The following is a 27,859-nucleotide window of genomic DNA, read 5'->3' on the forward strand; positions in this document are numbered from 1 at the left end:
GTCCTGCAGGCCGCACAGAGTGGCCAAATAAAAAGGAGTGGGCTTCAGGAAGTCTACGAACTTCCTGAAATGTCATGTAAAAAGTTAGTGGGCGTGTATGCCATTTGCACATTTTTCTAGGAAGAAACTCAAGATGGCTCTCTCTAGAGCAAAGGTTTGTAATTTTTTTTTTGTAAACTGTGGATCCGTTGGGAGTCTACTTTGTTCCAGAAAGTATAATAGTATCTAGAGCTTATGGAAATTCCAGAAAGGTAAAGACTTGCATTTTTGAATATTTTCTTCGGGGCAACCTCTCAAGCTCCCTGAGTAGGAACAGCGATCAGCAACGTGTCGTGAGACATCTACCTAGGGCTTATCAGAAAACAGACTCGGGGCTTCCCTGGTGGCGCAGTGGTTGAGAATCTGCCTGCCAGTGCAGGGGCCACGGGTTCGAGCCCTGGTCTGGGAAGATCCCACATGCTGCGGAGCAACTAAGCCCGTGCACCACAGCTACTGAGCCTGCGCGTCTGGAGCCTGTGCTCCGCAACAGGAGAGGCCGCCACAGTGAGAGGCCCGCGCACCGCAATGAAGAGTGGTCCCCGCTTGCCGCAACTAGAGAAAGCCCTCGCACAGAAACGAAGCCCCAACACAGCCAAAAATAAATAAATTAATTAAAAAGAAAAATCTTTCCGATGACAGTGAGCTCATTAAAAAAAAAAAAAAGAAAAAGAAAACACTCGTTTGGGGGAGTCTTTCTAGATTCGGTCATTTCTTCAGTGCTTTGTGTTTTCAGGAAGAAAGGAGTGTGCGTTGCTGGGATGGACAAAAGACATGTAGTGAGCAGAAGTGCCCTGTTATTAGGCTTGTAAGGTTGGTTGGTCCCACTCTACCCCACCCCCTCCGCTTACTGAAATGTCATCTTCCACAGTGAATTGGAAGAGGAAAGAAACTCTTGAAGAAATTTTATCAGAGACGTTTACTAATGCTACACTCATATTTCTTGGTCTCATCCTATGTTCACTCAGGACTTATTTTGCTAATATTTGATTCTGGAGTCAATATGAATAAAAACATACCTTCCTGATTGTGATAAATTGATAGATCCCTTTATCATTGGCCGCATCCTAACACCGGTGTAATACTGCCAATTATGTTTCACCTCCAAGTCAAACAGTGCTTCACGTTCTCAATACTAGTTTCAAGGTGGCATGATATTGCTGAAACAGCATCGACTTAAAACTCAGAATGTTAGAGCCCAGTTCTAGTCTACCAGGTATGTGTTGTGAGCTGGGTAAGCTTCTACATCTGTCTAATAGGGAAGAGAACACTTGTCCTGTTTCCTCAGAATGCTACCGTAAGGATCAAATGACATGGACATGAAGGCACTTTGTCAGTTGCAAAGTGCTGTATGAGTGTATGTGTGTTCTGTTCACATCGCACTCAAGTATCAAAATCATAGAATGTTAGAGCTGGAGGGGATCTTAAGAGATCAGCAAACTCAATTTCTTTATTTTAAAGATGAAGAAACTGAAACAATATAAAAGATTATCAGTAGATAAGTAACCTTGTTGAAGGAAGCTTGTAAACCAGTAAGTCGTTTTTGAATTCATTAACAATTTTAATCTTTATCCTGTAGCGTTGTTCAGAGAGTCATTAAGAGTACCTAAGGTGGGCTTCCCTGGTGGCGCAGTGGTTGAGAGTCCGCCTGCCGATGCAGGGGACGTGGGTTCGTGCCCCGGTCCGGGAGGATCCCACATGCCGCAGAGCGGCTGGGCCCGTGAGCCATGGCCGCTGAGCCTGCGCGTCTGGAGCCTGTGCTCCACGGCGGGAGAGGCCACAACAGTGAGAGGCCCGCGTACCGCAAAAAAAAAAAAAAAAAAAAAAAAAGAGTACCTAAGGTAACATTCCAAAGAGAGTGTACTGCTAATAAAGTCTCCTCAAGCCTAGAAATGGCCAACCAAATGCTCTTGGTCTGATCAATCTCAGTATGGTTCCTCAGGTCGAGAATTGCAGAGGATGGATTAGTGCTACTGCATCTGTGACCATCTAAGATTTATTATAACCCAGAGGTGGTCAGTTTAGGCAAAATATCTCAGAAATTTTTTTTTATATATAAAAGTTAAGATGCTTATAATCAAGAAGAGTCCAGGCTGGACCCCAGAAAATGAAGTGATTCCATGGGCTTTGCATAAAAAATTTAGTAGACCCTCAATTCTTTAATTTCTTATTCTCTGCACCCATCTGGATTTGTTCCTATGTAATACTTACTTTGTTCTTTTAAATGGAATCCATTGGCATAAATTCCCCCTCCCATATCCCCTAACAAAATTAGACACTTAAATGAGAAAATTAATCTGGAGAAAGCAAGGCCAGGCCTTCCAAACTAAGCATCCGAGCCTTGGAATGTATCTTCACCCCTCCCCTTGGCCTTTGATCACTCAGTTTCTGGTAGCCTCACCAGTGTTGCCATGGAGACAGTGATATCACCAGTTGTGATTCTGATGTCACTCTCCAGTCCCAACAAGGGGGAGGTACATGGAAGGCTGGGGGAGGAAACAAGATCTTGAGCTGAGCATGAACATCCCAGCATCTTCATTGACTTTAAAAGTGTATTCTGGAGTCTGATTATGTTTCATCATTCCAGTGCTGCAGAGGTAGGAAATCCCACTGGACTGAGAAAACAGCCCATTTTCTGATCCTCTGTGGTTAAAAGGGAGAATTCAGTGATAAGTGCTGGGCTAACTTTTAATGTTCAACCTCGCCTCCCTCTTTGCCCGGTCAATTTTAGTTTCACATCAGAATCTTCTGGAAATAAATGAGCCTCTCCCTCAGTACCATGATAGCTAAACGTACTATCTTTGCTGTTGAAGTTTTAATTTTGTTGCAGATTGATCAGATCTCCTTGGCCATACTTTTGGGGACATGAGGGGGTCTTACGTCTGCTTTCCAATTTCATGATGTGACTGGAAGCTTGACTGTGTGCTGACTTTTCCTATTCATGTGTGGCTGTTCCAAGAGCTGTTGTTTTTGTTTTTGTTGTTGTTATTGTTGTTCCCAGTGCTCTAATAGCAAAATCAGACTGGTATAGCTCTGAGCCCCAATTCTCATCCACTTCCATCCTCTCACTGTTAGTTCTGACTCCGTGGCTAGACAACAGAGAACTGGGGGAAGGCAGGATATATGTAGCTCTGTGGAGAAAATGTCTGTACTAACAGGGCAATGGAGGAAGAGGTTATCACTAAGGGAAAGTGAAACTATAGGAGATCCACAGGAAAGCTGAGCAGTGAGTGGTACCACTGAGAAAAAGATACACACACACACACACACTTTTCTAATCCTTACTTAAACAAAATCGCATGAAACTGATCTCATCAACAACCAAATTTATTGAGTGTCTACTATATGCCAGGCACTTAGAGAAAGGGAGTGAGAGAGAAAAAGAGAATGGATGTACTAGAATATATTCTTCCTTTTTTAAACTAGTAATAAAAACTAGTCAAATAAATTTCAAAACTTGATCAGATATGTATCAGCCCTGCAAAAGCTTCATTTATGCTGCCTATAATTTGAGTTTCTGTGAGTTTAGGAACCTTGAGTAAACAAGAGCTCATCCTTATGATGAATACAGGAAACATGTCTCGAGATGGAGCTGTGGTCTGGGATACAGCACCATAACCAAGCCCCTGTATTGTTGTGCATTCCTGATTCATGATTTGCACTCCTCAGTTATCTCTGAGGTAATAATCACATTGACATTTTTAAGGAACATTTTAGGTCAGTCCTTCCATTGTCCACAGGGTCTCTCTATTGGCCATAGATAAAATTCTTAGCTTCCAGAATGTTAACCTGCAGAGCTGTAAATATTTCAATGAATATATCCATTGGGTTTTTTTAAATTTATTTATTTTATTTCTGTATCTTTGGCTGTGTTGGGTCCTCGGTGCTGCGCACAGGCTTTCTCTAGTTACGGCGAGCGGGGGCTACTCTTTGTTGCAGTACATGGGCTTCTCATTGGGGTGGCTTCTATTGTTGCGGAGCACAGGCTCTAGGCACATGGGCTTCAGTAGTTGTGGTACGCGGGCTCAGTAGTTGCGGCTTGCAGGCTCTAGAGCGCAGGCTCAGTAGTTGTGGCACATGGGCTTAGTTGCTCCGCGGCATGTGGGATCTTCCCAGACCAGGGATCGAACCCGTGTACCCTGCATTGGCAGGCGGATTCTTAACCACTGCGCCACCAGGGAAGCCTTATCCATTGGTTTTAATAATCCTTTTATGGGCCTCAGTTTCCTAATCTTTAAAATGAGTATGTTACAATAAATGGTTCCTAAGGTCCATTTATCTTTACATTGTATATAGTTAGCCTTCTTTCCTCATCAAATTTAATAGATAACACAAAGCATCCTTTGTGTCTTTTATTTTCCACCCTAACTCCAGGATATTATTCACCAACTTTGAGGTTAAGAAATGGATGAATCCACTCATTGGCTCCATTAATCTCTAGACTCTCCTCTCTTTTCCATTTTGTTATGAGACATGTATACAGATTTAGGAGTCTGAATATCACTATCATCCAAAGGTATTTAAGTACCTCCTTATATACACTATTATCCAGGACAATTTAGGGAATTGAAAGTCTAAAACAAACGTCATGGATGCAGACAAACATACAGAAGATATAGAAAATAGAATAAAAACCTCAGGACATATGTAAATGGAAGTGTTTGCTGAATCTATATAACGAGTAGGTGTGAAAGAAGTACAAGAGTGCTTTTGAGGTATTGATTTATTTATTTTATTGGGATAGAAGGTCTATTAGTAAATCATTGGATAAATATTTACACCTTCAATAAGTCTCTGGGGTGAACATATCCCCAAAAAGAGTCAAGCTTCATGCAAGTCTTAACCAGCCTAGCAAATCTGAGCAAGTCATTTCTTTTTTTCTCAGATTCTCCAACTTAAGAAATAAAGAAAAATTGAGCCATCTAGAATTAGAAATAGGCTGTAGTCATACATTCATTCTTTCAGCAGGCAATTAGAAGGAAAATAATTGATCTGGAAGCTGGTTTTGAAGTTAATTATGAATTCCCTTTGTAACATGAGGATGTGTATTTCTCCCGAGTCCTCAAAGGAATGCCTACAAAGTGTTTTGATTTTTTGTTTTATCTTTTTGGCCGCTGCCATGCAGCATGCGGGATCCTTAGTTTCCCAACCAGGGCTCTAACCTGCGCCCCCTGCAGTGGAAATGCTGGAAGCGCGGAGTCTTAACCACTGGACTGCCAGGGAAGTCCCAAAGTGTTTTGAGATTCATGAACTCAGGGCACTTATTCTCCATTCTAGCTACTTATCTTCTGACTTCCTATTTAAGCCAGATTTGAGATTAGGCTAAAAACTGTCAGTGTCCTCGTTGTTAAATAAGTCTGTCTACCAATGATTTGAAGGTGGAGAATAACAATAGTCATGTCAGAAATTACTGGCCAGATGATGAAACCTTTGTTGTCATGTAGGAACCATCAGACTGCACCAAGAATGAGATCTGGAATATGAATGTGAATGTCATTTTGTGCTCATCACTTATGTATCCCATGTGAAAAATAATAGGTCAAATCATTATTTGGTAATATGAGCAATAAAGTTCATATGTAAAATCAGCCTTTTTTATTTGTGTCTTTCCATTGCGGATTCCTTATATTTCATGGCAGGAGGGGTGGATAGACTTAGGAATAGTGAAGACAACAAGAAGTTAATCCGGAGCTTTCCTCACAGCTCAGAACCTGTCCTCAGTAAGAGTAAGTGACCCCACAACTTCCTTTCTGTACTTCATTTTCATCCTTGCTTTTTTTTTTTTTTTTTTTTTTGTGGTACGTGGGCCTCTCACTGTTGTGGCCTCTCCCGTTGCGGAGCACAGGCTCCGGACACGCAAGCTCAGCGGCCATGGCTCACGGGCCGAGCCGCTCCGTGGCATGTGGGATCTTCCTGGACCAGGGCACGAACCCGTGTCCTCTGTGTCGGCAGGAGGACTCTCAACCACTGCGCCACCAGGGAAACGCCTGGTTTAATTGTGCTATATAATCTAAAGTCAGTAGATCCCATTGACTTTGTCATTTTCTATTAGAAGTAACTCATTAAGATGAAATGTAAACTGGAGATTAAAAGACCTGCACTGTCAACAGTCCAGGACAGCCTGTTTCCAAGTCTTCTGATTCTTTGGCCAAAGAACAGTGCCATCCCTTCCTTTATGCATGGTAATGGTTCAAGGGTTCGAATATATACACAAAATATCGAGCTGCTGAGAAACCATACGGGGTTTAACTTAATTGACATTAAAAGCTTCCTTGTTAGAGTTTTAAAAAAAACATTAAAATAAGGTACCAAGAAGGTTAGGAAATCTCAGAGAAAATGTTTAAAGAAAAGAATAATTATCTTTCCGGAGCTTGCAAGTCTATTGCAGAGAGGATCTCTCCATATAAGCCCAGGCCCAGGGGTTCTCAATTCTAGATGTACATTAGAATCGCCCAGAGAGCTTTTAAGAATTCAATGCCTACATTTCCACACCCTAAGACCGCTGAAATAAGACTCTATGGGGATTGGTATCTCAGATACAGTATTTTTAAACAGTTGATCCTAAGTTTCAGTATTTTTAAACAGGGCGATTCTAAGGTCTAATCAGGGTGGAAAACCCGTTGCTTATTCAAGGAATCTATTGTATTACGGTATTAGGAAGAGAAAAGAAAGCTGTTTCCCCAGCTCAGTAATCTAAGTTAGTGGGGTGTGAAAACGGGAACGCATTCTTTTGGGAGCAAAGAACAGGTAGCTCTTGAAAGATCTTATATTTTCTTTTTAGTAATTACCCATAATGTTACGTATAACAAAAATAATAAATCCACTTACAATTAAGTTTAAATCGTGTGTAATCTGTGTTTGAGTTGTGTTGGTTTTATTTGTGGGGGAGATGTATACCCCACCACGACCTAAAGTCCCTTAAAGCAAATATTTCCAATTAACCAGATATTCAACCCCTAATAATGCTCCATTTATTTCAAGCAATTATTTTGACAACACAATTTCATTGTTAAAAAAAATTAGGTTAAGCTTTTGGACTTTATTATAACAGAATTTTAAACCAGTATATTTGTTGAAATTAAACTATAAATATATATGCCTATTTCACAAAGATGTTTGTGGGGCATTGGGGAGGAAAAATTGGCCATCTTATTCCACGTTGCTTATTAAGAAGTGTAGATCTAAGCAACATTTATAACAAAAGAAGGGAAACTTCAGTGTGGAAGCCTGGTAATGGCATTCTGTCATGGAAAAAGAGGGCAGAGAGAAGCTTCCCGTACTTGTAGATGATCAGTGGGCAAATATGATAATTAGTCATGTTTCCAAGAACTAGCAAAGATGCGGTGCTGCAGAAAGTGGATGAGACTAAGGCCAAAGGCCAAGGAGTGTATGGATTAGGGACTATGATGCTCACTTGTGAGAGGAGGCAGTGAGAGCAGCAAGTATAAGCAGTTCTTTCAAGAAAAATGACTACAGGGCTTCCCTGGTGGCGCAGTGGTTGAGAGTCCGCCTGCCGATGCAGGGGACACGGGTTCGTGCCCCGGTCCAGGAAGATCCCACATGCCGCGAAGCGGCTAGGCTCGAGAGCCGTGGCCGCGGAGCCTGTGCTCCGCAAAGGGAGAGGCCACAGCGGTGAGAAGCCCGTGTACCGCAAAAAAAAAAAAAAAAAAACAAAAAAAAAAAGAAAAATGACTACAAATGAGAGAAGAGAGAAATCGTAGTTAGAGGAGGCTTGGGATGGAAGAATACATGTAAAATAAATTTCAGTTTTCTGGAAGACCAGGTAGATGGTGGTGCCATGACAGAGGTTAGGGAACAGAGCAAAGAGTTGGGACGGTTATGAAAAAAATCAACATCAGCAAGGACATCACTGCCTCCAAGGCCCTTTGGATGGTGCATATGACATCTCCCTTCTCCTGGCATTCAGATACTTGGTGGAACCTTGGGGAATGAGAATTCCTCCAGGACCCCTGGCTAATTGGAAGAGGGATTAAGGAAGCCCTTAATCTTAAGGAAGAGATACTAGACTTACTGCCAATATAAGTAAGTTAGTGCTCTAGGAATTAATTACAATGAAGCCTACGTTACTGTATAAAGTTGGTGGAGGCAAGAACAGAGAGGGACAAGTCAATTAATTCTATTCTGATCACACTGAGCTTTGAGCATGTACTGAAAATCCAAGATCTGGAAGGTCTGTCCAGCCAGGACACAGAGAGCAGGACATGTCTGCTTAGGTTCATTCATGAGCAAATCTATATCAGGCACCACTAGAATACACCAGCCTCTGGCCTCTGCACTAGAGATACATGTGCTTAAGAAATCTTCCTGCAGTTGGGAGCTGAGGATGAAGAGGTCCAGAGTTAAGTGGGTGTGGAGTAGCTCTTGGGACAGGTCTCTGTGGAAAGCATCTCTCCTGTTTTCCACATCTCAGCCTTTTACCTTATTTCTCCTTCCGTATAACTAGCCCTTTTGATGACCCATTCTCATTTTTTTTCTTCTTCCAGATGTCAGATAGGGTTGACTGGTTACAAAGCCAAACTGGAGTTTGCAAAGTTGATGTCTATTCCCCCGGAGATGGCCAACCTCGGGACTGGAAAATGGTAAGTGTCAGCCGCCTTATAAATACTGAGTTAGGAATATGTGCCATTAAGACTAGCTTTATTCTCTCCACGACCACCTCTTATTCTTGAAGATGAAGTTATTGGGGGGAAAATGAACTCCTTTAGAACAAGTGATATGGTCATTCTGCCTACATCATTCAGCTTAGTATCAGGAACTGTAAGTCAGAGTCCCGTCAGAAGATGGAAACCACACCAGTAACTGAATATTAAAAACCTGTTCAGTAAAAAGTATTTAGCTAAGTTAACTACTAAAAGCTGTGAAAGAAGACTCAAAGAGTTCCAGAAGCAGCAAATGGAGAAAGCAGCTACTTCCCCTAGGCTGAAAGAGTAAACAAGGAAGAAGCTAAGGCTCATGAAAGCTCCCTCGCCCTCAACCAAGGCTGCTTCAGATCTCCCTGGAGAGAATGAGCTGCAGCAGGACAGCCACCTGCATCCCAGTGGTGCTGAAGACACTTGCCAGAGGGTACAGGGGGGCCAGAAGGGAAACGCCTCCCACCTGTGATGACCACGTAGTGCCCCTCCAGTGCCCTCTGTCAACAAAGCCAGCTGCCAAAGGAAAAGTGTTTAAAGAGTCCAGTTCCAGAGTCACAATGCAAGACAGAAAAGGGTGGACTTGGAGTTGAGAGACAACAATGAATAACTGGCACAGACACTGTGCTGAGTCTTAGGGTCAGAGATAGAAAAATAAATTAGAATTCTCTCCCTTTAAGGATCTCACAATCTAATGGAATCCCCATTGTAATCCTCATCCTTAGTACTAAAATTTATCAAACATCTGCTTGCATGTAACGTTACATCATCCATATTCTGTTTGTCCAAAATCTATTTGGTCTGCCTTATATAGCCTAAGAAAGAAAACATTAACAAATCTACATTAAGACATTAGGACATACAGATACTAGATACCCAATTAATGTAGAATAAGTGCTAACCAAAACTGCTTCCACTAGATCTTTTATTTACTTCTTCCCTTTTCTTTAGAAAAACAACAAAAAAATGAGTTTCAATATTAAATCAAATTAACAAAAATTTCTCAATTTTTCAATAAGTGAGAAGCACTCTAGTGGATGTAGTAAAGAATGAAACAATTTCTGTCCTCGTAGACTGTATCATTCATTTGGGAAAATAAAAAATACACATGTGCTCTAAATAACTAGTAGACACCAATTATAAGAAGTTCATGGTAATTTGCCAAATGGATTTTCTGGACAGTAATTGCTCTGCATGCTTAAAGAACAGATCATTTCGAAGTGGGAGATAGGGAAAATTTTATAAAGTATGTTTAATTGAGTTAGAGGTGAAGAATAGGACGGGAGGTATATGTGTTGACTTAACACTAAGCTACTGAAGCAGAAGATGGCTGAGGAGAGAAAATTAAACCCCTTAACCCTTTTCGTATTCTCCTTCAGGGCCATGAAAATTTTCCCTGTTCTTAATTAAGAAAGACTCAGAAATAATTGGGCATCCACCTTCCCCAACTGTTCAAGATACTAGTCTATAAGAAAGTTAAAGGATGCAAGAGGGCAAAAGGTTTGGAGGAGGTGGGTGTTTGACTGTCAACTCCATCAATAGAAAAAGAAACTGGGTTAGTATTTCCGCCAGTCACTCTGACTTCATCAGCTAGTTCTGCAAAATTCTTCTGGATTGAGTGGAATAATGCACATAGGGTGCACACATTTTAGTTTAAAAAACATAAATAGACAACTGAAAAACTAAAACACACCAAGCTAACACAACTCCTTAGACTCCATCACGAAGCTCGATGCTGTGCTATAGGGTTGTTTTTCCTTAATGTTCTGTGAAAAGAATTGAAAAGGATACAAAGTAAAATCTACACCTGCATTATAATAAGACTGTACACGTTACAGCCTAATTTTGGAAACATGCCTATTTGCAAATAGTGTGCACCATCTGTAAAAGTAGGTAACATTAAGGAATAATTTTCAAAAAAGGGCAAAATCGAGACTCCCAATTAGATACAAAAATGAATGCATGTTAAAGATTTTTTCAACTAATTAATGAGGAAATTGGTGAGACATACTACACCCAGTTCAAAGGAGAATTTTTTAAAAAGGTATACTTACAGATCAGGAACGTTGAAATGAATGTGCAAATCAAAGCAAAACTGGCCTCTTCCACAGCTAAACCTCCACTGGACAGAAGTTACATGTTTGTAGACACACTGAATTATTTTGCATTGCTATCAATTATCTGCAGCTTACAGAGTTGTAAAGTAGCTCACACAGAATCAGAATCAAGTTATGTGGACAGCTATATGCAATGCTCAGTCTACAGACTATGAACTATAGATAGTGCATAGTTTTCTAATGAAGCACAAATTTTTTTCCTACACTTAGCTCCATTTTTATTGAAAAAATCTCAAAATAAGATAAATTTTGATCACAAAATAAGGCTAGTCTCATCAGATTTGGTCTGATTATTTATATACTTGCGGCAACCAGATAAGCCTTAAGTTTGCTTTACTGGAACTTTTTATAAAGAGTCACAGATTGGCCTTTAACAGGATCTTTGTTTTTTATTTTTGGCTGCATCGGGTCTTAGTTGCAGCACGCAGGATCTTCATTGCAGTGCACAGGCTTCTCTCTAGTTGCAGCATGTGGCTCCAGAGCCATGGGCTCTGTAGTTTACGGCACATGGGCTCAGTAGTTGTGGTGTGAGGACTTAGTTGCCCCGTGGCATGTGGGATCTTAGTTCCCCAACCAGGGATCGAACCCACATCCCCTGCATTGGAAGGTGGATTCTTAACCACTGGACCACCAGGGAAGTTCCAAATTGGCTTTTAAAGGCCTCCATTATTTGCTGTCCTGAGAGCAGGGAGTCAAAACTAAGAAACTCTCTCCACCAGGTTTCACCTGCAGTCCCTAGAAAAATAGGCATGTATTCTGTTGGATTCCTGTGAAACTATTGTTCCTAAATATAGCCTCAGCCACTTACATTAATCATAATTTTTAACCTAAGTACTTTCCAATCTATTTCACAAAGAAACCTGGGAGAGAGGAGGTTTACAATGGTGAACTGTCACATAGCAGCTGAAGTGCGGACTAACAGAGCTTATGGACCAGACAGGACGACTCTCTACAGACATACACATCCCTTATTACAATCTAAGTGGCAAAAACAAACACATTCATTAACAGACCCAAAGGTTTAACCTATCTATAGTAATAAAAATAGAAAGCAAAAGCATATAAGTTATGCTTAGCTATTAGTGTTTCACTATTCTGTCTTACTTAGAAATGATCTAAGTATCCAGTGAATATCCATTAATTAGCTCAATTTAATACCAGTCCAGGGTTTTAAGTTACGTAAGGATGTTGGAAATTTATCATCAAGCTGACATACTATAAAACATAATAACTGTTGAAACAAAGTTTGTCAGGATAAATATTCAATTTGATTAAACACATTTATATTTTTCATGATCTTAAACATTAAGTACAAGAAATACTAGCTGATTGGATCTACATAACCTGTATAAGTTTATGAAGAGCACATCAACATAAAATAAAAACGCACACTTAACATTATACCTAACTCTGGTAAATCAGAAAAGACGTAGCTGTTTTTTGTTTTGTTTTGTTTTGTTTTGTTTTGTTTCTTGCGGTATGTGGGCCTCTCACTGCTGTGGCCTCTCCCGCTGCGGAGCACAGGCTCCGGACACGCAGGCTCAGCAGCCATGGCTCACGGGCCCAGCCGCTCCACGGCATGTGAGATCTTCCCAGACCGGGGCACGAACCCACGTCCCCTGCATCGGCAGGTGGACTGTCAACCACTGCACCACCAGGGAAGCCCATAGCTGTTTTTATTAAACAAAAATTATTAAACTAATCTTATTTACCAAAAATTTACCCAACTATGTGAAATTAGATTCCTAAAATATTTCTGAGTTAGGCTCTATAAGAATACTTTTTCCAGTCAGAATAGAGATTCTTTTGCTCAAGAAACTTTATAATATTAACTTGTTAATACCATGTGGAGGTAGGAAGACATTATTACTTACACTTAATGCTTTTCTGAATGGCAGGCACATAATGATTCGAACACTGATAAATAGCTTAGAGCCTCAATTCTAAACTTTCATCTAGTAGATTCAAATGTCCAGTTTTTAACCAAAAAAATTCACAAGTCATACAGAGAAACAGGAAAGTATGGCCTATTCAAAGGAAAAAAATAAATCAATAGAAACTGTCTCTGAAAAAGACCCAGTGGCAGATCTACTAGACAAAGACTTTAATATGACCGTCTTCAAGATGCTCTAAGAACCAAGGGAAAGATGTGGAGAAAATCAAGAAAATGATGTATGAACAAAGTGGAAATATCCATAAAGAGATAAAAAACCTAAAGATAAACTAAAAGAAATTCTGGAGCTGAAAAGTACAGTAACTGAAATGAAAAAACCACTAGAGGGATTCAAAGGCAGATTTGAGCAGGCAGAAGAAAGAATTAGCAAAATTGAAGATAGGGCAATGGAAATTATCAAGTCTAAGGAACAGAAAGAAAAAAAGGATTGAAGAAACAAAACAGAGCCAGAGGGCTCTGTGGGACACCATCAAGAGAACAAACATGCAGCATGGGAGTCCCAGTAGGAGAAGACAGAAAAAAAGGGACAGAGAGAATATTTGGAGAAATAATAGCTGGAAACTTCCCAAATCTAATGAAAGATGTGAACATAAACATCCAGAAGTTCCGTGAACTCCAAATAGGATGAAATCAAAAGAACCACGCTGGGATACATCATAATCACACTTTCAAAAGGCAAAGACAAATGGAATATGGGTAGAAGTGATGTTTGTCACTTCCAGGCCTGGACAACAAAAGTTTCTCATTCAGTCCTCCACAGTCTCTGGTGTTTCCCATACACTGGCTCAAAGGAAAGATTCTGAGTCCCTAAGGAAGGGTGAAACCATGCAAAAGCAGAGCCTGAGTCCCTGAGTCACTGCAAAGAAGGCTGCTCATCAAATGCCCTCTCTAAATGATGTTACACACAGACACTATATACATATTGAATTGTTTTATTATAGTTTATGATACACATCATTCATCTCCCCTACATCACCTCTGCAAAGTGGGCTATCAGGTTGGTCCCCCTGGTGAATAGTTTGTATGCTGGAACCCACTGAATTTTCCATTTCTTGGAAGTCTTTGCTCTGACTCCACCACCTTTTCTCTGTCCCTTTCTCAGACATGCATACAGGCAGCTCTCTTTCCTACAGCTTCCTCTTAAAACTAAATTTTGTCCTTTTAGAAGTTCACCCTTGTTACTGACCTCTGGTTCAGAAAAATAATTTTTTAAAAGATTCATACAGAAACTCAGTAGTCTCTTCACACCTCCCACCCAGGCTGATGGGAATGAATTGCAGGACACACCCCTAGCCATGCTCTCTTCCAGTACTTCTGTTTTCACCCAGAGCACTACTTCCCATACATGTAGGAAGTCAAGTTTTATTCCCTAGTACTCCACAGCTGGTTAACCATGTTTCACCACATTACCTTAACAATCAAGCTTCTTGACTTCTCTTCCTCTTCTCTTACCTCTTCTGAAGTCTAATCTTCATTTGACATGTTTAAGGAGTACTACCTGTCTGATAACATTCCATTCCAAGTGTACACATTATTTTGTGCATATTATCTCATTTAATCTTAATCACAATCATATGAGGAAATTATTTAAAAATAATAATAACTACCATATGATCCAGCAGTTCCACTTCCTGGTATATATCTAAAGGAAACAAAATCACCATCTCGAAGAGATATCTGCACCTCTGTGTTCACTGCAGCATTATTAACAGCAGCCAAGACATGGAAAACAACCCAAGTGTCCATTGATGGACAATGAATAAAGAAAATGTGGTTCATATATACAGTGGAATATTATGAGAAGAAGGAAATCTTGCCATTTGTGACAATAGCTGCTAAGTGAAATAAGTAAGACAGAGAAAGACAAATACCATATGATCTCACTTATATGTGGGCTCTAAAAATAAAAAAGAACACATAAACTCATAGGTGCAGAGAACAGATGCCAGAGGTGGGTGGGCAAAATGGGTGAAGGAGGTCAAAAGGTACAAACTTCCAGTTAGAAAATAAATAAATAAATAAATAAATCCTGGGGATATAATGTACAGCATGGTGACTATAGTTAATAATACTGTAGTATATATTTTGTATATTTGAAAGTTGCTAAAAGAGTAGATCTTAAAAGAGCTCAGCACAAGAAAAACATTTTTGAACTAGGTGTGGTGATGGTGGACGTTTGACTTCCTGTGATGATCATCTCACAATATGTATACAGATATCGAATAATTACAGGTGTTGTACACCTGAAACTAATGTAATGTTATATGTCAACTATATTTCAATGGAAAAAAACCCCTTTTAGTCATGTGTCAAAGGTAAACACAGAAACCCAAAACTCACCTGTCCAGAGGTTAAAGAACCCTTCTCCTTCCAACTAGGCACAAAATTCCAAACTGATTTGAGCTTAAGATAGGCAAAAAACACTAGCAAAATAGATTTTCTGTTGTCTGTCACCAACAGAGAATAGATTGCTATAAACCATTAATCCATTAAAGAAATCACCAAATGGTGATGCAATAAAAGCACATTCTCAAGCATTGCTGCCACCGGTGATTATTGGCCATGGAAAAACCAAAATGAAAACCAAAACCAAAATTCGTAGAGAGGAAAATTAAAACTAGAAAAACAGAATGTTTGCAAAGTTCTGTTGCCCTTTGCATTCACCTTTGGGGGCCTAAGAAAAGATGCACCTGGTACACTATCCTCATGATGACATTTACCTCTGTTAGGCAAATCTGTTGGACATCTTGGCAAAGACTTCCAAAACTGTTAAAAGATCATTTTCAGAGAAAGGTGAAATAATGACTCTCATATGAATATTAAAATAAATTGTGAAAGATTTTATTTAACTAATTAATGAGGAGCTGGTGCAGTTCAAAGGAGAATCAAAGGAAAAAGGCATATATAGATCAGGAATATTGAAGTGAATGTGCAAATGGAAGCAAAACTGACCTTTTCCACAGTGGGAGAGACAGTAAGTAATTCTTCCCTGGTCAGAATTAATATGTGTGTAGACAAGAATTATATTGCATTGCTATCAGTTATCTACAGTTTACAGAGTTATCAGATATCTCTGAGAGAATCAGAATCAGAAAATGTGGAAAGGTATGCTATAGATTATGCATAGTTTTCTACTAGAGCACAAATTTCCTTATAGTAGCTGTTATTCAAATTAGCAGAACCATTTAGGAGGACTTTGAACCAAGCTCTGTAGCCCAAAAGCAACTTAAACCAGTCTGTAGAGGTCCAGCTGCTTTTCTCTTCTTCCCAAGTCATCCAAACATAACAGAATACTGTAGGGGTGGAGAGTGCCAATTTTAGAATCCAAACTAGATTTGAATACTAGCCCCCATCGTGTAGGAGCTGTGAGATGTTAGTCAGTATTTAACTTCTCTAAGCCTCAGTTTTCCACCTGTGAAACTGGAAGAGGGATACCCACCTTACAGGGTATGTATGAGAAGTAAATAAAATAACGCATAGAGCACTAAGCACAGTGCCTGGTAGACCTAAGTATTTAACAAATAGTAGACAGCAATTCTGTAATACTTGGTAGTTAAAATACCAAATTATTCTTTAAAGATGGGCAGTACTTGTGGTCATCCCCAGATAGATACAACTCGTCATTACAACGATCCCTTACATTTGATGGTAAATAGGATACTTTTACATACATTCTTATTGTAGCCTATGTTCAAGTGCAGATTATAGATTACAGTAGGTAAATATATAAATATGTCTATGTGCTTATCACAGCTAATGTCCACCAAAGAATCTGCATTCACTCAAAACTAATAAATTGTCCACAGATACTAACTCCTCAATTACAGATCAGATTTTTAACTTAAGTCATGTCCAGGAGTCCACTGGAAGCCATTGATCATATCAGATTGTGCTTGTGTAGCCCAGTAAAGTGATGAATTAGGCACAACTGTCCTTGAATTTTTTAATTTTTTGAAAACTGTGCTGGAATAAGAGACCTAAATAAAACAGATCAACCATTAAAAAATAGCAATTAATAGCAATACATGAAATCTCTGATTCAGCTCAAATGCTACCTCTGTAGCTGCTGACAGATCTTTTTTTATATATATAAATTTATTTAATTTATTTTTTTGGCTGCATTGGGTCTTCGTTGCTGCTCACGGGCTTTCTCTAGTTGCAGCAAGTGGGGCCACTCTTGGTTGCGGTGCACGGGCTTCTCATTGCAGTGGCTTCTCTCTTTTTTAAAGTATTTTTTTAAATTATTTATTTATTTATTTATTTTTGGATGCGTTGCGTCTTTGTTGCTGTGCGCGGGATTTCTCTAGTTGCAGCAAGTGGGGCACTTTTCGTTGCGGTGCCTGGGCTTCTCATTGCAGTGGCTTCTCTTGTTGTGGAGCATGGGCTATAGGCGCACGGGCTTCAGTAGTTGTGGTACGCGGGCTCAGTAGTTGTGGCTCATGGGCTCTAGAGCTCAGGCTCAGTAGTTGTGGCACACGGGCTTAGTTGCTCCACGGCATGTGGGATCTTCCCAGACCAGGGCTTGAACCCGTGTCCCCTGCATTGGCAGGCGGATTCTTAATCACTGCACCACCAGGGAAGCCCACAGTGGCTTATCTTGTTGCGGAGCATGGGCTCTAGGTGTGTGGGCCTCAGTAGTTGTGCCACACGGGCTCAGTCGTTGTGGCTCACGGGCTCGAGAGCGCAGGCTCAGTAGTTGTGGCACACGGACTTAGTTGCTTCGCAGCATGTGGGATCTTCCTGGACCAGGGATCAAACCCATGTCCCCTGCATTGGCAGGTGGATCCTTAACCACTGAGCCACTGGGGGAGCCCTGACAGTCATATCTTAAGGACAGATGTTTCTGGAGTCAGTATAGTGCAGTGGCCAAGAGCATGGGCCCTGGAGTTGCCTGCCTGGGTTGGAATTCCTCCTCCGTCAATGATTATAGCTGTATAACCTCAGGTAAGAAACTAACTTAAATCTCTCAGTTCTTCAATTTCCTCTTCTGTAAAATGTGGGTAATAAGAGAGCTAGCATTTAAGTTTACTGCCAGAATAATATTAAATGAGATAACAGGCCCAAAATACTTGCAGCAGTGCCTGATACATAGTAAGCACTCAATAAATGTCAGTTACATCTATGGGGCTGATGGAGCAGTTAAGACTTGAGAGAGGCGACCATTTTTGTAACTGATCTTTGAGGTTGTCCTGAATATCCCATATCTTTGCTTTGTTATAGTTGGATGAATCCTTGTCTGTTTTTAAGGAAGCCTCACATGATCCCATCAGAGTGCTCAGCTGGCTCCGCAGAGACCTGGAAAAAAGCACAGCAGGGTTCCAAGATGTTAGAAGTTTCAAGCCTGGAGAAGCATCATTTGGTGGGGAAATGGTCAACTCAGGAGACCCAGGCAAAAGTTTCTGTGTGGACTATTCTAACACCACCACCAAGGGCAGTCCAGGGAGATTGCATTTTGAGATGAGCCACAGAGAGAACCCTTACAATGGCCCCAGTGCCCACGTTGGTAACAGGAGCTCAGTAGACGAAGGTTCCTTCTACGCCAGTCGCCTCACAAATCTCGTCATAGCCATGGCCCGCAAGGAGATCAACGAGAGGATTGAAGGCTCTCAGAACAAATGCGTCCATCAGTCAGCGTACATGGGGGATAAGCCCGCACCCAACAAAAGCCTGAGCGAGGTGGCATCAGAGCTGGTGAACGAGACTGTCTCTGCCTGTTCCACAAACTCCACCTCAGATAAGGCTCCTGGCTCCTGTGACAGAGCCTCAGGAACATTACAGAGTCCCCTGAATTTAAAATACAAAAGTGCTTTGAAGATCAAGGACAGCACCAAGGAAAGCAGGAGTCCAGACGACAAGCCTTCTAAGAAGTCTTTCTTCTATAAGGAAGTGTTTGAATCTTGTAACGCAGGTGATGCCCCAGAGGGTGGAAAGTCCTTACCCACACAGGGAGAGATGTTCAGAGAGCAGGAAAGGCCCGATGACTTCACAGCTTCTGTCAGTCAAGGGATCATCACCTATGCTAATAGTGTGGTATCTGATATGATGGTCTCCATCATGAAGACACTGAGGATCCAAGTGAAGGACACGACCATCGCCACCACCCTGCTAAAGAAGGTCCTGGTCAAGCACGCGGAAGAGGTGGTCTCAGATCTAATTGATTCCATGATGACTCACCTACACGACGTCACAGGGGCCCTCATGACTGATACGGACTTTGTCTCGGCCGTGAAAAGAAGTCTCTTCTCTCTTGGAAGCCAGAAGGCTACAGGTATCATGGATGCCATGCTGGGTAAACTCTACTCAGTGATATTTGCCAAGAAACCTCCTGAGACTGTCAGGAAAACCAAGGACAAGTCTGAGAGTTATTCCCGCATGTCCATGAAAGGAATGAGTGACCCTAAAAACCGAAACATCAGTTTTGCATCCATGAAATCTGAAGGTAAATTGAGGGGAAAAATATACTCTCCTGCACGCAAACCCGAGAAGGAGAAGACGTGTGTTGAAACTCTGGGTGAGCACATCATCCAAGAAGGACTGTCCCTGTGGCATAAAAATCAGCAGAAAGAAGGAACATCTCCAGGTTTCCAGTGTGCACCATTTGTAGCTTCCAACAAGCAGTATAAGCCTGCACCAGACTTTCCCTTGGGAGTTCCTTTCGATCCTTGCAACCTCACACCCTCTGTACATCACCCAGAGAAACCGGAGAATTTTATGTATGATTTAGACTCCTGGGCCAAGGACCTGATCGTATCTGCCTTACTTCTGATTCAGTACCACCTGGCCCAGGGGGGAAGCATGGATGCACAGAGTTTCCTTAAAGCTGCTGGCAGCACCAGCTTGCAGGCCAACAAGTCCCCTGCAGTTTCTGATGAGTCTGGCCTTAGGTCTCCTCATATGGGGGTTGACCAAGAAGAAGCAGAAAAGAAGGATCTAATGAGCGTTTTCTTCAACTTCATCCGGAACTTACTCGGTGAGACCATTTTCAAGAGCGACGGTAGCTCTGAACCCAAGCCAACTAAGGAAGAAGACAGTCCCCAGTGTGAAAGACCTGTAACTCCTTCTCTCATCAAATTAAACGAAGGCGATGAGGCTGGAGGTACTTTTGCTGGGCTGACCAAGAAGTTTGCTAACCAGCTAGATGACCCCATGAATGGGCAAATGGTAGAACATCTGATGGACTCAGTGATGAAGTTGTGTCTCATTATTAAAAAGTCCTGTGACTCTCCGTTGGCAGAACTAGGAGATGATAAGTCTGGGGATACCAACGGGCCAACTTCAGCCTCCCCAGATAATTTACATGTGTGTTTGCCAACCAAGGGCACAGGGACAGCAGAGATCCTCCTGAAGAATGCTTATGAAGCTATCTATAACGAATTGAGAGGTATATCAGGACAGCTCCCCGAAGGGTGTGCCGCACCCCAAGTGATTGTCAGCAGTCACAACCTAACCAATACGGCTCAGAACAAGCAACTCCAAGCCGTTCTTCAGTGGGTGGCCGCCTCGGAGCTCAATGTCCCCGTTTTGTACTTTGCTGGTTACGATGAAGGAATCCAGGAGAAGGTAAGGAAGTAGAATCGGGAATTTGGGAAGATTTATTAGGGGTTAATTAGGGTTTTAAGTTCTTTTTTTCTTTCTGAATGGAAAGAGAGCCATGAGAAGGGTAGAATGGAGACAGTAAAAATTTGAAGCTCATGCCTCATGGTAGAGATAATGGGTAAATGAAAATTCAATTTTGCCCAATAGGAGGCGTATCAAAGGGTAAAAGAGAGAAAAATCAATTTTTTTCTTTTTTTTTTTTTCTGCGTATATTGATGGAAATGCACACATAAGGATCCTCCAAGAGACTTGGTGAAAGAATCAGATCAAGGTCTGGGCTCAGGCTGAATTCTGCATACAGCTTTGCCCAAAGAATGAGAAGGAGCTGCTGGGAAGCATCCCATCCTGGGGATGTGTTGCCGGGCTGGGGAGGCGGGGTGTTGAAGGGCTAGACTGTTGGCCTTTTCCAGCCTGTCATTCCTCTCTTAGCTGGTGGTCTAGGAAGTGTTGGGGATTTGAAGGGATTCAATAAATAACATCCCTTTTCCCCTCACCCTGAGTTCTGAATCCATTGAGAAGTAAGACCAAAGAATAAGGCAGATGGAAAATCAGCTTCTTACTGTTCTTGTTGATAAAGGTAAGTGTGCCTTTTAACTCCTTTCTTCTCCCAGTTTAGGCCTTGGAACTGCTCACTGCAGGGAAATTTGCGGTCCAGAAAGCTTTTGTTTATGTAGTTGCTGTTTCATGCTGGTGTGGGAGAATTAAGAGAGGCCATCTCCACAGCACACACACACACACACACACACACACACCACACTCAGGATTTTTTTATTATTTTCCCTCAATTGAGAAAAGTAGAACAGTGGCATTTTAAGTAGTAGGAGGTGGCACAAGAGGCTGGGATGATTTATAAAAAGCATTCATCTTCTTAGAAACCAGAGGACGTGGAGGAAGAGGCTTTCTCTTTTTAATATGTGGTATTAGGAACCCTTGTAACTGGGTTACTTGGTTTATCTGATGACCGGGAAGACACAGAACTGTGTAGCGTACAGAATAGGCCACACTCAGCCTAAACGAGAAACTGTGTCATCTGTAGCCTTGCTACTCATGTGGTCTGTGGACCAACAGCATTGGCATCGCCTGGGAGCTCAGTACAAGTGCAGAATCTCAGGCTCTACTCGTGACCTACTGAAACAGAATCTTCGCTTTAGCAAAATCCCCAGGTGATCTGTGTGCATGTGCCATTTGGGCTGAAGGAGAGAACGTGGAGATCCAATCTTAGATTTATCCCTAAGAGTCCTCGGCAAGTTCTGTCTCTTTACAGTTTTTCCAGTCTGTACAACAGACAACTGTTTTGGCACGTAGTAATTCGCGGAGGGGCCTGTATTCACAAAAGCTTTAGACTGATGAAAAAAATCTAAAAAGCCTAGCTTTCATGTGTACAATGTGTGAAACAGGCTTTGTTCTGACACCATCTTTTAAGTCATCCTCATCATACATAACATACATAATACATTCTGATTTTAGATTATTTTGAATTAGAATGTCTATGATATAATTCTCTAAAATGAGGACAGGAGACTTGCAGGCCTCCTTGTTCTACACACACGCACATCTTTGCCCAAAGTAAAGACTATCATCTGTTTTCTTAAAGGAAGAGTGGAGAGGATGAACAGCAGCACATCCAAACTTCACCTGAGTGGATTTGCACTGAGCATCAGTGTATTTTTAAGAGCAGCTGCATGAAGTATACATCAAAGAAACTACCTAAAAATGAGTCACAATTTGTTTTTGGAAAGAGATTTAATTAACATATGCAAATATTGTCATGCTGATGCAGGTGATTGAACCTGGTAACACTGGGATGCCCATGAGCCCAATTCCTTTAAACAAATTTGCATCCATTTTTGAATAAGTAATGTGTGCATAGTTCAAAATCCAGAGGCACAAGAAAAGATGCACACTTAAAATTAAGGGCTTTTTCTCATCTTTATCTCCCATCCCATTGCCCTCCCTGGAGAAAACCATTCTGATCAATTTCTTGTTTATCCTTCCAGAAATGCTTATGCATGTACAAGTTAATACTTACGTATACTTATCTTTTTTTAAGTCACAAATGGTAGTCTTTTATCTATGTGTATATATTCTCTTCTGCAACATATAGAGTTGCCACATTCTTTTCTAATGGCTGCATATTTACTGTATGCAGGTGCTGTATGTAACCACTCTTCTATGGATGGACATGTCAGTTACCAGTATTTTGCTGCTATAAGCAGTGCTGTATGCACAGATTCAAATGTATCTGAACGTGTGCTTGTAGATTTGATATGTATTCCCCAATGCCTTTTATAGAGCTTGCACCAACAGTATGACAGTGCCTATTTCCCACAGTTTAACCAACAGTCCATTCCAGACTTTTGACCTTTGCCAGGTGTCGCCTTACTTTTCACATATCTTATTAGGAACGAGGGTGAATACCATTTCCTATGTTTAAGAGCCATTTTTCAATTTCCTTTTTCATGGATGAATTACTTGTTCATGCCCTCTGCCCATTTTTCTGTTGGGTTGTTGGTCTTTTTTTCTTTATCTCTGAGAGTTTTTTTATATACAAGGAAATTAGCCTTTGTGATATTAAATGTGATAATTTTATCATTTGACTTTTGATTGGTGTTTTTTGTTTTTTGTTGTTTTTGCCATACAGAATTTTTTAAATGTTTATGTAGTCAAATATGACAGTTTATCTTTTATTTTTCCTAGATTTTGTGTCATATTTTGGAAAACATTCTCTACCACAAAATATTAACAAGACTTCACCATGTTTTTCTTCTAGTACCTTTATGATTTTTTTAAAAAATGTTTAAGACTTTGATCCATGTTGAATTTGTTTTCATATAAGGTTTGATGTAGGGATGCAATCTCTTATTTTTTTCCAGATAGCTCTTTTTTTTTTTTAACATCTTTATTGGAGTGTAATTGCTTTACAATGTTGTATTAGTTTCTGCTGTATAACAAAGTGAATCAGCTGTACATATCCGTATATCCCCATATCCCCTCCCTCTTGCGTCTCCCTCCCACCCTCCCTATCTCACCCCTCTAGGTGGTCACAAAGCACCAAACTGATCTCCCCGTGCGATGCAGCTGCTTCTCACTAGCTCAGATAGTTATCTGTCTGTGTTTTTTTCCAAAGCTTTCTATTCTATTCCATTGAATCATTTGTCTATTCCTACTAGTTTAATACTATTTTCATAGCATATTGATTAATTACTGTAATTCTATAATATGTTTTAATATCTGATAAGGACTAGAGACGCCTTATTTCTCTGTCTCAGAAATTTTCTAGGCTATATTTCTCAGTTTCACCACCAGCCATAGGCAACCATCAACCTGCTTTCTAGCATTACAGATTTGCCATTCTGACATTTTATATAGTGGAGTCATAAACTATGTAGGCTTTTACACCTGGCTCTGTACACCTAGCATAACGTTTTTGAGGTTTATCCATACTGCAGTATATGTCAGTAGTTCATTTCTTTTATTGCTGAATATTTCATTTTATATGTTTTCTCTATCCACTCACCAGTTCATGGACATTTGGGTTGTTCCCACTAGTTAGCTATTATGAATAATGCTTCTGTGAACATTCACATGCACATCTTTGTGTGGACATAACGTTTTCATTTCTCTTGGGTGACAAGGAGTGTAGTTGCTGCATCTTATGGTAAGTATACTTTCTTAAGAAACTGTCAAACTGTTTTCCAAAGTGGCTGTACCATTTTACGTTCCTACCAGCAATTTTTGTTGATTTCAGTTTCTCATTATTCTTTTTTTTTAAATTATAGCTGTTATAGTGGTTTCTGACTGTGGATTTAATTTGACATACATACATTAAAATGACTAAAGATGTTGAACATCTTTTTCATGTGTTCATTAGCCATTCATATATATTCTTTGGTGAATTGTCTGTGTAAGTCTTTTGCCTATATTTTGACTGGGTTACAAGAATATAAAGTTACAAGAATCCTTTATGTATTCTGGATACAAGTCCTTTATCAGATATATATGATTTGCAAATATTTTCTCTCAGTCTGTATCTTGTCTTTTTACTTAATGGAGTGCTTCAAAAAGCAAAAGTTTTTAATGATGACATCTAATTTATCACTTTCTGCTTTCATTGCTTGTGCTTTTGATGTCGTATCTGATAAATCTGTGCTTAACTCAGTGGTTCTCAACTGGAGGCAGTTTTGCCCCCCAAGGGACATTTGGCAATGCCTGGAGACGTATTTTTTCGTCACAACTGGGAAGGGGGTGTCAAGGGGGAGAGGCCAGGGATGCTATAAACATCTACAGTGCACAGAACAGCCCCTCAGCAAAGAATTGCCTGGCCATAAAGTCAGGAGAGCCAGATTGTATCCAGATTGTGAAACCCTGACCTAATAACCAGGGTCATGAAGATTCTCTTGTTTGTTTTCTTCTAAATAATAATTTCAGCTCTAATATTTAGGTCTGTGACCAATTTTGAGCTCATTTTCATGTATAATATGAGGTAGGTGTCTAGATTCTAGATTCATACTTCTGCGTGTGGGTATGCAGTTGTCTTCAGCACCTTTGACAAAAAGACAAATGGACATCTGGCCCTTTTGAATTCTTCCCCCTTTATACCAACAGAATCACCGTAAATGTTGAGGTTCAAGCTCTCTTTTGATTGGTGTTTTCATGGTACGTCTTTTTCCATAATTTTACTTTTAACTTACCTATATCATAAAATGGTACAGCCACTTTGGAAAACAGTTTGACAGTTTCTTAAGAAAGTATACTTACCATAAGGTGGTTCACATTACCATTTTCCATAGGCATCGTAAGTAGGGTCATGCTTTTTTAATCTATTCTGACAGCAGTTGGTGTGTTTAGACCATTTACAGTTAGCCTAATTATTGATATGCTTGGATTTAGGCCTATTATTTTAATGTTAGTTATGTTTATTCTCTCTGCTTTTCCTGTTTTTCCTTTTGTTGCCTTCTTTTGGGTTATTTAAACATTTTTTAGTTGTCCATTTTAATCTATCGTGTTTTTGTCTATATCTCTTTGTGTAGTTTTTTAGTGGTTTCTCTGGGGATCACAATAGTCTAACTAGAGTCAATAGTTACCACTTAAATTGGAATGTAGAAATCTTCCTACCATTTAGGTCCCTTTACTCTTCTACCTTAGGTTGCAGTTATTTTATGTATTTAGTTGCAAAAATCCTTAGGCAATGTTATTTTTGCTTTCAACCGTAAAGCACATTTTAAAGAATGGAGGCAAATCGTTTATTGTTTATCCTGAGATTTTTACTGTCTCTTTTGTTCTTTGTTCACTCCTTCTGTTCCCAGTTTCCTTCTGATACCATTTTCCTTTTGCCCGAAGAACAAGAGTGCATTTTCTGGCAATGAATTCTCTTAATGTAATCCGAATTTTTCTTTATTTGACCTTCATTCCTGAAGTATATGTTTGCTGGACATAGAATTCTGGTTTGATAGTTCTTTCCTTTTTTTTTTTTTTTTGCGGTACGTGGGCCTCTCACTGTTGTGGCCTCTCCCGTTGCGGAGCACAGGCTCCGGACGCGCAGGCTCAGTGGCCATGGCTCACGGGCCCAGCCGCTCCGCGGCATGTGGGATCTTCCCGGACTGGGGCACGAACCCGTGTCCCCTGCATCTGCAGGCGGACTCCCAACCACTGCGCCACCAGGGAAGCCCAGTTCTTTTTAGTGCTTAAAAAATGCCGTTTCACCTCCCCTGTCCTCTATGGTTTCTGACGAGAAATCTGCTGGCATTCGAATTGTTGTTCCCTTATACAAAATGTGCCATTTTTCTCTGACTGCTTTTAGATTATTTTTTTCTTTTTCTTTAGTTTTCAGCAATTTGATTGCAGCAGGTCTTGAAGTGAATTTCTTTGGGTTCATGTTATTTCAGCTTCACTACACTTCTTGAATTTGTCAGTTATGTCTGTTGCCAAATAGGGGAAGCTTTCATTAAGTATGTTTTCTGTACTCCCCTTTTTCTCCTCTCCTTCTGGGATTCCAATGACATAAATGTAAAACCTTTTGGAATTGTTTATTTCCTCAGTCTTTTTGAAAGAGGTTTAATCAATCTCTTACCCCGTTCAGTGCGACGCATTTCTATTGTTCTTCAAGTTTACTGGGTTTCCTCTCTCATCTCCGTCCATTTAGTTTTCAGTTTGGATTTTGTATTATTGTTTAGATCCAAAATTTCCATTTGGGTCTTCTTTATATCTCCTTTTTGCGGAGACTTTGTCTTTCCATTTGTTTCAGGAGTATCCTTATGTATTGGGTTGGCCAAAAAGTTCATTTGTGTTTTCCCTAAGATGCTATGGGAAACCCCGAACGAACTTTTTGGCCAATGCAATACTTCAGTCTTTGCATGGAATTTCCCCTGAAACAGCTCCTGATATTTGTCCTGTTCATTTGCCCTTTGACTTTCTCAGACAGTCAGGTGCAGAATGCACAAAATATAAAATTTGATTAGTTTGTTGCTGTGAGGATTCCAGGTGGAATAGCAGTGTACTCTGCTCATATTAGAATACTTGCTTTGGCTCATTTTTTCTCATTTTAAGCTTGGGAAGAGAATTAAACATAGGGTTCAGAGACCTGGGAATGAGTATTACCTCCGCTAATTTCTAGCATTGTATTACTGACAATCTTCACCTCTCCAGGCAGCATTTTCATGGGGGTTGAATGGATCTTTGAGTCACCTTCCTGCTCTAACATCCCAGTGTTGTCTGGTCTGTGGGGCAGGGAAAGCAGCACCCACATTTGTCCTTTGTCTCTTTCTCTCCTGCCCTTGTCAGTCTTGGGACAATGATGGAGCCCGTTTTATGATGTTACAGTGAACTTAAGAACTTTAGAATCCTGAGAAGGCAAGAACACCATTGACCAAACACCCACTGGCAGCAGGAAGCTTTTAGTCTTAGTGGGAAATCACATTTTCCGTATCACGGACAGGGGGATGTTACTTAAATTAAGGGCGATGTAACCACCTTTCTTCTGTCAGACAGGCCAGCGAGCGTCCCGGTTATGGACATCTCCTCAGTGTCTCCCTCGAGGCCCTCCCGCTGCAGGGGCTCTTTTGCCCTCGCCTTGGCAGCCCTTCCCCATGGGATGCTCTGACCCCCACCACTGCTTTCCTTCCCTCCCTCAGCTACTTCAGCTCTCGGCAGCTGCCGTGGAAAAAGGGCGCAGCGTAGGTGAGGTTCTGCAGGCGGTGCTGCGCTATAAGAAGAAGCAACAGCTGGACAAGGCAGTGGACAACGTCATGCAGCTGCAACTGCTGGACTGGCTGCTGGTGAACCTGTGATGGGGCCGCCGCTGCTCTCCCCTCTTCCCGCGCTGGGCCCGGCCCTCGTCCCCTCCCTGCTTTCTCACCTCTGCAGCCCCCGCCTCCGTATCCTCACAGAGCCCCAACGTCACCTTCATACCACTCACATCCAAGACATGTCATCTTGTGCTAGTCCCTGGATTTTGCAGATTTTCCTGTCCATGTGAGCAAGGACATAAAATAAAATTAAAAAAATTA

The 27,859-nt window shown here is 40.9% G+C and overlaps 1 protein-coding gene across 1 annotated transcript; it reads left to right on the plus strand.

The window, feature by feature from the left end:
- Positions 1 to 8,540: 8,540 nt before the first annotated feature.
- Positions 8,541 to 27,769, plus strand: AKAP3 (A-kinase anchoring protein 3; the record flags this gene model as incomplete). The annotated part of the gene is made up of 3 exons (XM_079714752.1): positions 8,541 to 8,636; positions 18,006 to 20,318; positions 27,485 to 27,769. The coding sequence occupies 3 exons, from the start codon at positions 8,541 to 8,543 to the stop codon at positions 27,638 to 27,640; spliced, it is 2,565 nt and encodes an 854-aa protein (XP_079570878.1). The 3' UTR covers positions 27,641 to 27,769.
- Between the last annotated feature and the right edge of the window lie 90 nt (positions 27,770 to 27,859).

Source organism: Hyperoodon ampullatus (assembly GCF_949752795.1).
Source record: "Hyperoodon ampullatus genome assembly, chromosome: 11".
NCBI classification, from domain to species: domain Eukaryota; kingdom Metazoa; phylum Chordata; class Mammalia; order Artiodactyla; family Ziphiidae; genus Hyperoodon; species Hyperoodon ampullatus.